This window comes from Pristis pectinata, chromosome 24 (genome assembly GCF_009764475.1).
Source record: "Pristis pectinata isolate sPriPec2 chromosome 24, sPriPec2.1.pri, whole genome shotgun sequence".
NCBI classification, from domain to species: domain Eukaryota; kingdom Metazoa; phylum Chordata; class Chondrichthyes; order Rhinopristiformes; family Pristidae; genus Pristis; species Pristis pectinata.
The window spans coordinates 19129048-19144502 of record NC_067428.1 but is presented as its reverse complement, the minus strand read 5'-3'; the positions used below and the strand labels follow the sequence as shown (position 1 = coordinate 19144502).

At 39.6% G+C, this 15455-nt stretch overlaps 1 protein-coding gene across 4 annotated transcripts; it reads left to right on the top strand.

Moving 5' to 3' along the window:
* The first annotated feature begins 5164 nt into the window (after nucleotides 1-5164).
* On the top strand, nucleotides 5165-15016 carry LOC127582524 (GTP-binding protein Di-Ras2-like). Of its 4 annotated transcripts, none has more exons than XM_052037858.1 (2): nucleotides 5165-5288; nucleotides 12076-15016. In XM_052037858.1, the coding sequence occupies exon 2, from the start codon at nucleotides 12095-12097 to the stop codon at nucleotides 12689-12691; it is 597 nt and encodes a 198-aa protein (XP_051893818.1). In that variant the 5' UTR covers nucleotides 5165-5288; nucleotides 12076-12094; the 3' UTR covers nucleotides 12692-15016. The 4 variants fall into 4 exon arrangements, with proteins under 4 accessions (XP_051893818.1, XP_051893817.1, XP_051893819.1 ...); XM_052037857.1 differs by lacking the exon at nucleotides 5165-5288 and adding an exon at nucleotides 6451-6585; XM_052037859.1 differs by lacking the exon at nucleotides 5165-5288 and adding an exon at nucleotides 6606-6749.
* Nucleotides 15017-15455: the final 439 nt, after the last annotated feature.

Genomic DNA, 15455 nt, shown 5'->3' with positions numbered 1-15455 from the left:
AAAAGAGGAATAACAGGGTAGAGTTCATGGGTTTGTGGACTGTTCAGAAATATGATGGTGGAGGGGAAGAACCTGTTCCTGAAATGTTAATTCAGGCTCCTGTACCACTTCCCTGATGGTAGTAATGAGAAGAGGGCTTGTCCTGGGTGGTGAGGGTCCTTAATGATGGATGCTGCCTTCTGGAGGCGCTGCCTTCTCGAGGCACTGCCTCTTGAAGATGTCCTCAATGGTGGGGAGGGTTGTGCCCGTGATGGAGTTGGCTGAGTCTACAACCCTCTGCAGCCTCTTTCGATCCTGCAAATTGGAGCCTCCATACCAGGCAGTGATGCAACCAGTCAGAATGCTTTCCGCTGCACATCTGTAGAAATTTTCAAGAGTCTTTGGTGACAAACCAAATCTCCTCAAACTCCTAATGAAGTAGAGCTGCTGGCGTGCCTTCTTCGTGATTGCATCAGTGTGTTAATTTCCCTATCTAACTTTGAGTGTCAAAGTTGCAGGTTGAAATCCCACTCCAGGGATTTGGACCCAAAGTCTAGGTTGACACTCCAGTGCAGTAATGAGGGAAGCATCGTACTGTTGGAAATGTTGCACTTGAATGTCATGTTAAATGGAGATTTGGCCCATCTTTTAGGTGGGTGTAAAAGATCTTATGGCACTACCTCAAAGGGGACTAATCTCTGGTGTCCTAGCCAATATTTGTAAATCAACCAACATCACAAAAACAGGTGACCAGTGCATTTCTGTCTGTGGAAGCTTGCACGTTAGCTGCTGTGATTTCCAAATCACAATGACGATGGCACACCAAATGTACTTACTTGGCTGTAAACTGCTTTGGGACATCCTGAGCTGTAAAAGACACTAAAAATGCAAGTATTTTCTTTGCTATGAGTTGCAACATCAGTGTTGGACTCTATCTTTGTTGTAAAGTTGATAAATATGTTGATTTAATGTATTATTTTACGAGTTGATAAAATCAGGAATAAACTACCTATCCCTTGAGATAGTGTTAGTCAGAAGAGAACATTATTAAAAATGTGATCCCTGTAGAAAGTCGTCACCTTCAAGTTGCTGCAGGTTCTCCATCAACTGTAGGAGTGGTAGCACAGTGGTGAAGTTTCTACGTAAACATTCTGTGGCCTGGGCTAACAACCTGGAGATATGGATTCAAGTCTCACTCTGGAACCTGGGGAATTTAAACAGTTAATTAAATAAAATGGATCATTCAGAAAAGGATAATATCAGCGATGGCTCCCTAATGTTGCCAAGGGAGGGAAACTTGCCATCCTTTCCCAGCTTGACTCACTCCAATGTGATTAACTTCTAACTGTCCTCTGAAATGGCCTAGCAAGCTATTCATTTATATCCAGCCACTATGTCTAGACACAATTAGAATAAAACCAGGCAGATCACTAACATTGACCTAAAGAAAAAAAATTGCACTTGATGTAATCAACTTTGACATTGCAAAGGTCTCACCATAAACATCTTCAGATTGGTGTCTGACTTGGAGACCTGTCCCACAGATCACACTGTGCATTTATTTATGCCATGGATGCCAAATGCCTTTTTACCAGCCTTCACAGTTTGTCCAGCCACCTTCAGAGGCTTATGTACACATGTTCTCTCTGTGGTTGCACCCCCTTTTAAAATTGTTCAACCCGTCATTTGTACCAGTTAGATCTCAAACAGTTTCACCAAAATTGAACCATTTATCTAAAGTGCTTTCTGTAAGATCTTCCTAGACCTAAATTAGCTGCCATATTTTCCTGCATAATAATCAGCTGCTCTTCAAGGAAATTCATTACTTTGTGATGTGAAGGGTCCATTATAAACAGAAGTTATTTCTGCTGCATGGGATCCTACTGTTTTCATGCCCATTGCAAACTAAGGTCATTGGGAAAGCACAGAAGCTTAGCAGAGAATATTTAAGTCCTTTTCCAGTTAAGTGTTTAGTGTTCCTTCGTCCATGTTATCTTCTAACCTTTGGTTGCCTCTGTCCACACATAACCTCTCGTTTGTATCTGTTTGTTTTTCCTTTGGACTGCTCTGCCTTAAGGGATTGCTCCAGTTACAGTGATCTCCTTTAAGCTTGGAGATTTGGGTTCAAATCTAATCCAGTTCAGAGTGCTGGACTGCAAGTCTCCAATCTCAAATAATTCTAAGTGAAATTAGTTTGACTGTCTTCATTAAGTTTCTAATAGAAACAAGTCCACAATATAATAACTGGATAAATTTTGCACTAAAATGTCAAGTAAATCAAAGAAGCCATAAAAGTAATAAGGGTTCTACTTTCTAATCATTGTTGTTTTACTTTGAGGTTATTACCCCCTCTCCAATAAACAGATTCATTTCCCATGATCTTTGATCAAATTGCTTTGCTTGTGAAGAGATATATTTCCAAAAACAAATTCCCATAATACCTTTTGTTGCTGCACAAACTCCCCTGTGTTCATTCAGTTGGAAGGTATAACTCAGTATCTCATTACATTTGTATTGTTAAAACCTCTGAGGAATACCCCTTGTCCCTGCCCCCTTCCAAGCCACACCCACAACCCTACAAGGTTTAAGAATATCTATGGCCACCCTGTCAGGATTGCAGTCCATTGTGTCTGAATGTGATCTCAAAAATTAAGTTAGATTTTCTATACTTACAATTAGGAATTTGTCCTTTTGGAATCACTTCTGTCTGATCATTGCAAAATGCCAAAGTGCCAAGAACAAATGTTTCTCATGAAGAAGAAATCACTGCAATTCTCAAAAGATGGCAGAGGTAAGCAAACATCAGTTCAACTAGTTCTAATTGCTCTATCCAGCCTGGACCATGTTCTACTCCTCTAGGCCCAAGAATTTATGGTCTGTGGTCTTAAAATCACACAATGGGATTTGTGTTAGCAAGCTCTGAGTGTTTCTAAGAAATTCTGCCATTTGTTTTTAATGGAGATATCGTCTCATTTACTTTGCACAGAAGATGGGATTTTACTCATGTTAATTTTTATCCTCTGATACTTATAGTGATATACAAAAACTACTGAGAATTATAGTTTTTTTTGGTCCTTTGGTTCTTAGTTTTTAACAATTACACTGCAATCAACAAAGGTTAAATGAAACTTCACTTACCTATCACTTAGTCTAAAAATATTGTAAATACTATTGCTTAGTACTTGGAGCATAGTGCAGTCACTCAGCCTAACTGGTCCACGATAGATATTGATGCTCGACATGGGCCTTCTCCCACCCCTCATCTAACCCAATCAACCTGACCCTTTCTGTGTTAATTCTGTTTCCCCCTTAAATGTACCACTGCTGTTTACCCCAAATTGTAATCAGGGACTTTATCTATTCATATTTTTCCATTTTGTAATGGCTTGATCAATTCTCCAATGTATTTTCTTGTAAATCCAAAATGAGCTGTGTCTTCATCCAAGCCAATAAAAAGAGAGTGGGAATACAGCTATTTATATAAAAGTTTAGAGAGCTTCTGTCACACTCCAAGCATTGCACATACACACCAGATGTCACACTTCATATAAAACAGACAAATCACAATCAAACAACCAGAAAAATGTTATTTCTTGCTGCTTCTCCTTTGCTGTTGAGGTAACCTGAAGGTGGTGAGATAACCAAGTGAGTAGCTACCATCTGCCAGTCTAGACAGACTAGCAGCAACCCCAACAAATGCCAGCAGCAACACCAGTCCTCTCCTTAAAGGCAATACATGCATAGATTATTCAAGGAACTATTATTCAAGGAACTATTGAGCAGTTGCCTTAACTATTATTCAAGGAACTATTGAGCAGTTGCCTTAACAATGTCGAACAAGAATTCAATGATTGCAACTGAATATAAGGAGCAATATCATCCTCTTCAAGATTTCCCACTCCCAACTGTGTCACCATGCTTAGCCATACAATGCCACTGATTCATCATGGCCATTTTGCTGTGACTATTTATAACACAACTGGGCCACAGCAGTTCAAAGAGCGCACCCACCATCACATTTTCAAGGCAACTAAGAATGATAAATCAATGAAAGATCATTGACCTGACACATTCAGTCGGTTTCTCTTTCCACAGTTTCTGCCTGTTCTATGTGACTATCTCTATCATTTTCTGTCTTTATTTCAGATTTCCAGTAACTGCAGGTTTTTGCTTTTTTGATTACTGACCAATAAATTGTTTCTTTCCATTATCGCATTCAAGGAAGCAGCGAAGAACCTCATGGGAATCAGCTGAAAAAAATAAAATGGAAACAAGTAAAGAAAATCAATCTGGAAGTTAAAAATATGCTGACCAAGCAGAAGAAAATTAATATTTAAGATTTTCCTTTCCAATGAAAAGTTATTGCTTTTCATGAACCTTTTGTTAATTATCTTTACAAATGGTCGACCAGCCCACAGCACATTTTATAATTTTTATTCATTTGCTGGAACTGAACACTAGTGGTAAGGCTGACATAAACTCTAATGTTTCCTTTATGTATCTCTAAAATATCTCTAATGATTCCCTTAACTGACTTGCGTATTAGCCCATTTCTGATGGCAGTTAAAAATCAACCACATTGGTGTGTCTGGAGTCTCATGTATAACAGACTGTGGAAGGATGCTCCGTTTCTTTGAAGAGCAAAACACTGCAGATGCTGGAAATCTGAAGTAAAAACAGTAAATGCAAGAAGTACTCAGCAATTCAGGCAGCATCTGTGGACAAAGAAACATAATTAATATTTCAGATCAAAGATACTGTGTCCACAACTGCTGCCTGATGTGCTAAGTCTTTCCAGCATATTTCGAGCCATTTCTCTCAAAGCCACGGGAAAATTTGTTAAAATCTGAGCATTGAATGTGTATTGTGATTGGTCACTTTCAATTGTTCCTTTCAGAACTGCCAGTAACCTCCGGTAATCAGTCATTGTGGACTATCCACAATGACCAGCCTCTCAGTAAATTCTCCAACTCCCATACCTTGTCATAAATATTTTCTTTGATGCACCCATAATTATTGAACATATTTTGTATTGTTCATTGTAAATGGCTTAAACAATTCGTGAATCAATGTAATGAAATGATAATAAAATTCCCCGCCCCCCTCCCTCCCTCCCCCAGTATTTACTTGTGGTGGTTTGTCAAATGACTTGGACCCAGCCATTAGATGACACCCCATGTAGCCACTGTTCTAAATATAATTTGTGAAACGCTTTATGAACTCTTGCATTGCACGTGTTTTCCAATAAAACGTCCAACACTCGGCTCTCGTCCTTTCCACTTCTGGTGCCGATTTTGGATCTACAAGAGGTAATTCTATTTGGAACTGACGAAAGTAATTAGTGGGGTCATAGAAAGGCTATAGACTTCCTTTACGGTACTTAACTGGAGGTGGAAATGAATCCAAGTCTGAAAATTATGCTGTGTATTATACGAATGTTTGTGTTTTTGATTAAAAAGAACCTCTATTTTGAAGGAGACTGAAATCCGCAATAGATTTGACACGATGTGCAAGTATTACACGCGATCATTATTTAGCCAAATGTGAACTGCCATTAGTAATTTATGTAGGGGTGAAAGATTAGTGTAGATGGAGCTAAACGCTATCGAGATTTTTTTTCTCTGTTGGGGAGAATGTTCTATTTGGGAGTTACGCGAGTTAGAGGACAATTTATGTGAAGGAATGATACAGGGGTGGAAAAGTCATTCATTCGGCAAGAAAGGGCTGGGGAAGTTGCTATGTGCAGTATAGTTGGATGAGAAGAGAGTTCTGAGTTTAGAACGAAGAGCCCAGTGAAGAATGAAAGGTCCCAGTAACTGATGGAGCGTTAGATCGTCACAGATTTTTTGAAAGCGCTTCCCCGAGGACCTGGAGGTGGGGGTTGATTCGAACGTAAAAATTAGTCTTGTTAGAGCTGCTCCTCACTCCCTCTCCTCCTCTCTCCTGCCGGTTTATCCTTTTATCCTCTTGAATGGGCACCTTGTGCTGCAGCCCTGTGTGTGTCGATGGAAGGTGGAGCAGAGATAGGATGAGGGTGGCGGAGGGGAGGGAGTGGAAGAAAAGATCAGTCAAATGTTTTATTGTCGCAGGAGAAAGCTCAGCGACCGATGGACGGGACAGTGTCAGATGGAATGAGATCCTTGGATGATTGACCGCTGGAGATTTGGGGTGGGGGAAGGGTAGTTCGAAGGGGGCAGGAGAGAGAATTAAATCCCTTGGATTCGTGAGGCAGCATTGCGAATTTCAGTACATTGTATAAATGTCATTTTACTATTGAAATTTGTCTATGGTTGTTACACACGAGGTAGAGGACAGGATAAATAAATGCGACGCTCCGATTAAAAGTGGTGTGTGTGTGTGTGTGTGTGTGTGTGTGTGTGTGTGTGTGTGTGTGTGTGTGTGTGTGTGTGTGTGTGTGTGTAAAAATAAATAAATAAATAAATAACGCCAGTTCTTCGAGGTTGGCGGAATATGCTGAGCCCGAGAGCTGTCCGCGGTGATGTGGTGCTGAAATAGTGAGCGAGAATGTGAAGGAGACACAAGCCGACAAGACAATAGATTGGAGTCGGTCAACATCGCTCCGCACAGTTACAACACGCATCGAAGGTAAATCTTATCTTGATGACGCGCAGAGCAGATACACATTCTCCTACATATCGCGCTGCTGGCATTGGGAATTTCCGAAAGTGTGTGCAATGTATTAACAGAGAATCGAGTCTGAATTGTTCACGCTGCCAGAGAGACCACCTTTGTAATTGTGCTCTGCAAAGGTAGGATTATAAAGGGAGCGAGGGTATTATTGGAAGTGATGGTCCAGGTGCCGAACTGATCAAGAAGAGAAAAAGAGCCATTAATTAATTGGGGGAAGTGAAGGTAAATCTTCAATTCGTGTGCACGTGAATGGGAATATTAAGATGCTGGCATAAAGCGGTGTTCAGTATATCAGTGTAATTGTGTGATTCAGTGCAGCCGGCTGTCCCTGCCGCTGGCTCTTTGCACAAGTGGTAGTGTGTAAGCGTGCTGTCGATAATGTGTATTGTGGTGAGTGTGCACACAACGCTGTGCAAGCAATAACCTGTGCAGTTGTGAGCCATGCACACGAAAGCGTGTGTGTGTAAATGATGAGGATAAGTGTCAGGGATGAGAGCGTGCACGTGTGCGAAAGTGTAAGTGTGCAAAGGGGTCATTTGTGTGTGTTTGGAGGTGAAAGCGGGGAGCACCGAGTCACCAGTGTCCGCAAACCAGGAGGGTGGGAAGAGGCTCCCAGTGAATTCAGATTCTTCTGTGAATTTCCATTCAGCCAGAAAGTTTCGCTGATATGGCAATAAGGAGGCGATAATTTAGTTTGGCACAAACCACGTCAAGGTATTTTTACCGTATTTAAAAATCCGTTGTATGGAATAAATATGATAAATATGTATAAAAAATAATTAATTGCACCGCGTTGTAGTTCCAGGGAAGGGACAGCGCCAGGCCGGACCCTGGACATGGGCTGTTGTGCCTTTATGATCTAAAATGAATTGGAAATCTGTCGCTTTAGATAATCACAGCCCACCTGGGAATGTCAGTATATTTGATGGTACTTGAGCCTGACCGTCCGGCTGTCAAATTACCCCTCAACCCAACTACCAAATGAATCAGTTGCTCGCAATCATTCCAATAACGCTAATTCTTTTACAAAAGGAAATTTGAAGAGTAGGGTCAGTGTGGTAGAATTTATTACAGTCAGAAGGCGCGACAAAAGATACTTTCTGCATATTTGCTTTCTTGAAAAGTTTTAGCCCATGAAACAAACTGCTCTTTGGGCTCCTACCTGGTTGGGGGTTGGGGGGAGCACCGAAGATCTCAGTTGGTTCCAGAGACCCTGTAATAAAACGTACCCGATTATCAGCAGGGAGATACAGGCTGGGGGCCTCTGGCTGTGTTCACAACATAAAATAGAGGGAATGTTATCGTTGATCCGAGCAACATTATTGCAGTTAAACACAGCTTTGTTAGTGAGGGGCAGTGAGATTCTGTGTGGCAACGACCTTTGAACAGGCAGCAGGAATGAAACGTTCAGAACCTTCGCATTATTCACTACAACACTTGGCCATTGTGCGAGGTGTTCACAATGAACGACAGCCGATGAAAGGAGTTATAATTGTATAAAAAAGATTCAAATAAAGTTCAATAATTGGGAATATTGTCATCCAAGTGCTAAGTGTCAAAAAAGAAAAGGGATGTAGAAAAACAATTTGTTCAGGATCTGGAAATTCCGCCTCCCTATACCTGTGTCTGCTTTGCTTGTGCGTTAATTTTTTGTTGTCTGCGTGAGTGGCCTGGATGGATTTCCACGTTAATGGCATTTTATAAATGTTAAGTCGTTCTTGTTGGATGGAGTGAGGTGAGAGAGGCTGAGTGAGGCAAGTGTCCGAAAACCTTTCAACTGGAATATGTGTGTCCACATTTTCTTTCGCTCCCTTTATCAAAAAATTCGAATATTTGTGCTCAGGAAGGTAAGGGATATCAGTTGGGGTGTAAGTAATTAGTACGCTGCCTGTCGCGGTGAATGACCATGCTTCTATCTTAGGTTTTCAGTCAAAGCATCAAGCACTCTGACATCAAATCAGACCCCAAGTAAATATCTTATTCATCTACCTCTTCAATCCTCCCCTTAAAATCTTTTGGGAAATATCCACCTTTCTTGGCTGAGCAAGTTTGCTCAATTGCAGCCAGAGTATGAATAGTTTATGTGCCACGGGCCATTCTGAACTGAGTTGGGAGTGCCCAATTTTACAATGAAAGAGAGATTCTAATTTCATGAGTCCAGGCGATCCACTTCTCGACCGGAGCAATTGAGTCTCTGTCCCCTGGATGAAAGAACAGTGTGGTCGCCACTTAAACAATCAATACCTCTTGAAATCATTTTACTGATTTAAGATTGGGTAGGGTTGGGGACGGGTCCTATTGTCTTGGGGTAAGCAACTTTCTATAACAATAAACAATGTATATATAGATGTCTGCTTATGCACACATGGTAGTAATAATAGCCTCTGTCAGATTTTTCCCTTACTATCTCTTGACTGCATGTTCATACTTTTAGTAACACACAGTGGAACTTGTTCAGCCTGGGCCAATTTGGCAACTGTGTTGTTTTTAATATTCATGTTTCAGCATAATTTCTTGTTCTTGTCAACACAGATCATTTTAGATAATCAAAAAATTGTATATGCTGAAAATCTGAAATAAAAACAGAAAATGCTGCAAATATTCAGCAGTCAGATCTCTCCATATTAACTTCCATCACCTGCTAACAATAATGTGATGAATGTGGGTTATTACATGATTCTGTTTCTTTGCATTTGATTTAGTTTCTTTTCATTGTTGAAAAATGTTGATTTCATAATTTTCTTTCTACAAATGCTATAACCATGAAATTTTGCGGTAATATGTTACAGAAATATCATTTCTTAACTGTATGAAGGAATCAACTGTACTCTGTTGAACACAATGGTGAAATGTCATTTAAAGAACTTCCTTCGGCAGCAATTGGAATGCAAACCTTCAAACTAATGATAGAACTTCCATTTAACTGAACAATGGGTCCTTGAAGACCACATTTTCACTCATTCAATTTTCACCTTAAAATGTGCACTGACTGAATATAACTACCCATTTGCTAAAGCACATTCTCTGGTGCTTCCTAACCTCATCATCTTTATTGGCCCATAGAATACTGCCATACAAAATCCCTTGCCAGCAGTTCACACAGAAAGTACTGTCTAATCACTGGCATTTGAATGCTCTCTCTTTACAGTTGCTGTCAATGAACGTTGTAACAGTGACAAACCAACAGCGAAGAGATCCAAGCTGTCATAGTGCAGTATGAGATTATGCCTTTGGCTAGATTCAGAACTATTTCACTTTGCATTCTAATTTATATTTCTGATCCAAAACTATTTTGTATTGCATTGACAGCCATACCACAACTGAGGTCCTATTCAAGGAATCCCATTGATTCCCTGGTGGTAGCCAATTTTATTCTTGTAACAACATGCCAAGAGTTTTTTTTTAACTATAATTTGAGTAAGATGAGGAAAGAGAAAATTCATCTTTCAGAAAAAGAAGATTTAGCTCCAAACATATTTGTCTAAATCAATTCTTAAAAATGAAATGCAGCCACTAAAGATTTCATAAGGAAAGACACCAACAATTCTATCATAAAATAATTTTCATGCCTATCTACATCCTGAGTGAAACTTTGTAGAGCTCAGGATGGAGTCGTTGCTAAGAATGCAATTTAAGGAGCAGAATAGTTATTGAGTCATACAAGTTTAGGGAACATCTACTCAGGAGAGTACAGGAGAGAAGGGAAGAGAGAGTGAGTTGGAACAACAGTTAGGAACACAATATGAGCAATGGCAGAGAAGGTGCTTTTAATGAATGCTAATTGAATGAAAAGGAACTGCCTTTATAAATGTAGATGGCGATGGTGATTAGATACAACCATAGCAAATACATAACAGCAATCCTATGAGTTTCTGAAAAGTAAAAAAGAATATATTGTGGAGCGCCAACAATCAATAGAAGAATGCATCTGTTGAATTATTGATGAATGTAATTCTTCTGACAATATGGACAGAACGGGACAGAATTTAGAACATGGGCAGAGTCTTGTACAATGGCCTATGGGAAGTAGAATTTGGCATTAGGTCAGACCCTAAGTAAAATCAGCCCTTCATGGCACAGTGGGTTTCCCAGGAAATAAATCATCATAAATCATAGAAGTCCAGGGCAATCTATTAATTTACACTTTACTGCCCAATGTAAGACTTGGATTTTGGCCAGGCAAGATGCTACTTTCATATTACCTGACTGTGGTCCTTTCTGAGATTCTAAAATTGATCTGTCAATGGTTGATAGAACTCACATCCAATTGCTGCAATGTAAGTGTTTGGAGTATAAGGAGTAGACTAACCTGCTCTCTAAAGGTTTGAATTTGGTTCAGGTCAGTTTATATGTGTTTAGCTGGCTCCCAAGAAGTTCATAAATTGCATTTGACGTTTTATTACATCTGCCCCTTTTCCATATAACTGATAAAAAATATATTTCACAAATATCCACCCATTTCTTACTTGTGTTATAGATTTTCCTTCAGCTGCAATTTTTGGTAGGACATTTAATAGTCTCTCATAAAAGAAAGGCTTACATTAATATCTAGCACTTGTGACCTCAGGTCATTTCAAAGTCAATGAAGTAATTTTGATGCATAGGCATTATTCTGTTGAAACAAATGTGGGGGTCAATGTGCACACATCAAAATGATAAGGATCAGCTAATCTGGTTTACATCTGTTAGTTGAGGAATAACTATTGGTTGAGACACAGGAGTGAATTCCCCTGTATTTTTTAAAAAGTATTGTTGTGGGATCTTTTCATCAATCTGAGCAAACAGATGGAACCTCTGTTTAATTTTCCATCAGTATTACTCTTTAGAATCTACCTAGATTTTGGACTCAAGTCCCTGAAGTGGGACATGAATCCACAATTCTTTGATCCAGAAATGCGAGTTCCACTATTGAGCTGACACACAATCACTTCACCTCATTTTTTGTGAATGGTCTTAAAATGTATATCCTAGTAACTAACCGACTGACTAGCAGGAATTTCCCTTTCCAGTGAAAGGATCACCTAACCACAATAGCTTCCCATCTATTTTACCTTTTTAGGAAAAACCTGATTGTATTTCTTAATGAATTCCCATCCATTTCTCAATCACAAGAACACCACATGTGTGTACCACTAGCGGAGTGAAATTCCCTGGAATAAATGGAACTCTGGATGGTCCCATTTACTGGTTCTTCTATCAGCCTCAGGTCAGATCCAAACTGAAACAAAATTGGCTCCATCCAGAATTTTCCACCGTATTCACTTTTTATTTTTGAAACTTTTCAAATGGTGTATGTTTTCCCAGTGATGGTTTGGACACTAGAAGCTACATGAATGCTAACAGATGGGGTTTTTTATGCCAGAAATAGAAGCAAAATCTTTAATTCAAATTGTTCTTTGATTGCACCTGTTGGATTATTGTTTTATCACTGTTTTATCACTGTAGGTAAGAAGATCCTTAGAAAATGCCTGAGCAGAGTAATGATTACAATGTCGTGGTGTTTGGGGCTGGGGGTGTCGGAAAAAGCTCCCTGGTGCTACGTTTTGTCAAAGGCACCTTTCGAGAAACCTATATTCCCACCATTGAAGACACCTACAGGCAGGTGATCAGCTGTGATAAGAGTGTCTGCACCCTTCAGATCACTGATACCACAGGCTCACACCAGTTTCCAGCAATGCAGCGGCTCTCCATTTCCAGGGGACATGCTTTTATCCTAGTCTACTCCATCTGCAGCCGTCAGTCCCTGGAGGAGCTGAAACCCATCTACCAGCAAATCCTTCAGATCAAAGGCAATATTGAGAACATCCCAGTCATGTTGGTGGGCAACAAATGTGACGAAACAGCCAAGGAGGTGGACAGCAAGGTGGGGGAAGCATTGGCAATGGAATGGAAATGCGCTTTCATGGAGACCTCAGCCAAGATGAACCACAATGTCAAAGAGCTTTTCCAGGAACTGCTTAATTTGGAAAAGCGCAGATGTATGAGCCTGAATATTGATGGGAAGAAGTCCAAACAGCAGAAGCGAACAGAGAAATTAAAGGGAAAATGCAGCATCATGTAGACTGTACTCTGCAGTCAAATGGCAGCTTTGCTTATTTCAATTAGACTGTTAGGCAATCTGTACAGAAGAGCATCCATGCTACACCATCCCCTATTGCATATTAATTCAACATCCTGTCCTTTATATGCTGACTAAAGTACCATAACTTGCCAACATCAAATTTTGTTTGTTTCACTCATTGTATTTTCGAATTATTTAGAGTTTAGGCAATAAAACCTCTTAAACATATAAATAACAAAGAACTTAATTTGATCAAAGGCAAAATTCATGACTAAAGCAGATGAGCTTCAGCGAGCCTCCACTGGAATCACTCTCTCAAGGTCTTTGACAAGAGTTCCTTTGAGTGTCCATTCTCCCAAGTATACTTTGTAGTATTATAGGTAGGATGGAGGTTACATGAACAATCCTTGTAGGTATGATTAATTCATATACTTTTGGTCTCTGTGCCTATTATCTACCCTACATCATAAGGTAATTTACTGAATGTATTAACTTCTTAAACTTATATTATGTAAAAAGCACATTCTCTATAATCGCTATAGATTTTGTGGCCTTTGGTAATAAATAGCCACAAATGAGTATCAAAACAATCACTCTTGAATAGTCATCCCACTGTAGTCAGGCTGCCCAGCTTTGGAAGTTTTCTACTATATTCTGCCTCATTTAATTAAATTATTGGTTACTTCTCATTTCAAATATAATCATGGTAACTAGGAGATACCAGGATAAGGACTAGCAATGACAATAGAAGCACAATACTAGGAAAATGGGAGCAAGCCAAGCAACATACAAACCCTGTGTCAAATACCTACAGATATAAAACATGGTATAAGTGCCTATAGAGGGACAGGGGGAGTTAAGAGAGTTTTAACTAGTTAATCCACCAATATTTTGCAGTGGACCCCCCAGCTTGATTTTGATTTCCTTTCTTTCTACATTATAACTTTGTACAGCATGCAGAATTACATCCTTGTCTCTATGGGGTCTTAGGAATTGTTAAAATAAATTAAACCCGGCCTGCAGAGCACAATAAAGCACCTGACACAGACCACCATTTGCTTACTTAAGAAATGGTTACAGTGCAAATCTAAGTGAGAGAAAAAGCTGAAAAACGATGTAGCATTATGTTATCTTTGATAAGATACAATCTATTGTTCTATATTTAAGGACGTCCTCATCATTTCTGAGCTATTTTAACAACACCACCAAAATAAAAGTATAGGTAGCTTACCTGCCCTATGGATCATGGTCATCTCCATTATAGAAAGATTGGTTTAAAGGAGATTTTGCTGAATTCCCAGCACCTTAAGCAGTACTACTCTTGGAGGACTATCCCTGTATATAGTTGTACTACACAAAATACTTAACACGTATACACACAGTGCTAGTGTATTTGAACTTATTGGTGTTTGTGCTGAATTATTATGATGTGTTTCATCCTCCCAATTTTCATGGATGGAACAGTTGATCACTTGGAATCTTGATGGTGGTATTTTGGTCACTGGATGTTCTCATACTGGGAATTGTGCCCAGACAGGACACAACAACACATTAGTGTTCTGATACCTCTCACTCTCCATGGACTCAGCTCCAGATTATTTTGATTTGAAGCTATAGGACCGAAGGCAACATTGTGCCCAGTGTAGGAGCTGCACTGAGATTCTCAAAAGTCAGTGTTCTGTTGAGCAAACAACTCATATTTAGTTATGACCTAGGTTTTCAAAATTCTCATCTCAAATTTGGATTAAGAACCATTCATGATTTATTACGTATATTGTGAACCCCTTGTCTGCTTCAGTCCATTTTTCACTCTCAGTGCCAGATTTTATTAGGTAAGATCTCAACTCAAATTACTCAGCTTTCCATTATTTGCTTACCTCAAACAGACCAATGGACTCCTGTTTTATAACCATTTACCCCATGGAGGTATTTACTATGAATTTTGGCCTCATAGAGTACTGAGAGAGATTTTATACAGTTGAGAACACAAGCATTACTTACAGGTGCATGTCAAATTGGAACGCCAACCAGTCCAAACCTTGCAGGCTGACCAGTTTTCTGCATTACATGCAGTGCACTAGAGATTAGTCTATGGGCAACATCAGTGCTCACCCAGTAGAATAAATGTTTGCATCATGTCATCTATTTACTCCAATGCATGAATGAACATCAATTGAGTCTGTAGGTCCAACAGGCTAGAATTATACCGGATAATAATATTTTTATGAAATTTACAGTTTATTGTAGAAGATAGTCTTCCTTTAACAAATGAAATATTGCCAGGTCTCCTCAATGTAACATGTTTGCTGAATGTGTTTTTGCTAATAAAATGCTGACAATATGGCTGCTTCTTTGTTGTGTAAACAGGAGACAATTACAAGAGGCATGCGACAATTACCAAACAACACCCTACTCATCCTGTAGAAATTATTAAATATACGAAAGGGGCTGTGGGTATTTATAATGGCTTGAATGAAAATGATAGACCACACAGCAAGAAGGTCCCAAGCTTTAGCCAGTGGCAGCTTCTGAGTTGATCTCAGTTACTACTCTAAGCCAATGGGATGCTGCATTTGACTCTCTGTATTCCTGAGAAAGAGCAGCCAGGATTCCATCTGTTGACTCGACATTCCTGCTATGGTTAACAGGTACTCCTCACCCTCTCTTAGATGACACTCGTGCCACCTGGCCAACCTTGGTCTCCAACCTACTACTGACATTTTCTTTGTTCTCCCCACCCCTCCTCCTCTCTGTAGCTTAAAAC

Excerpts from the sequence above, each read along its gene's own strand:
- LOC127582524 (XM_052037858.1), top strand. The coding sequence starts at position 12,095 with ATGCCTGAGCAGAGTAATGATTACAATGTCGTGGTGTTTGGGGCTGGG.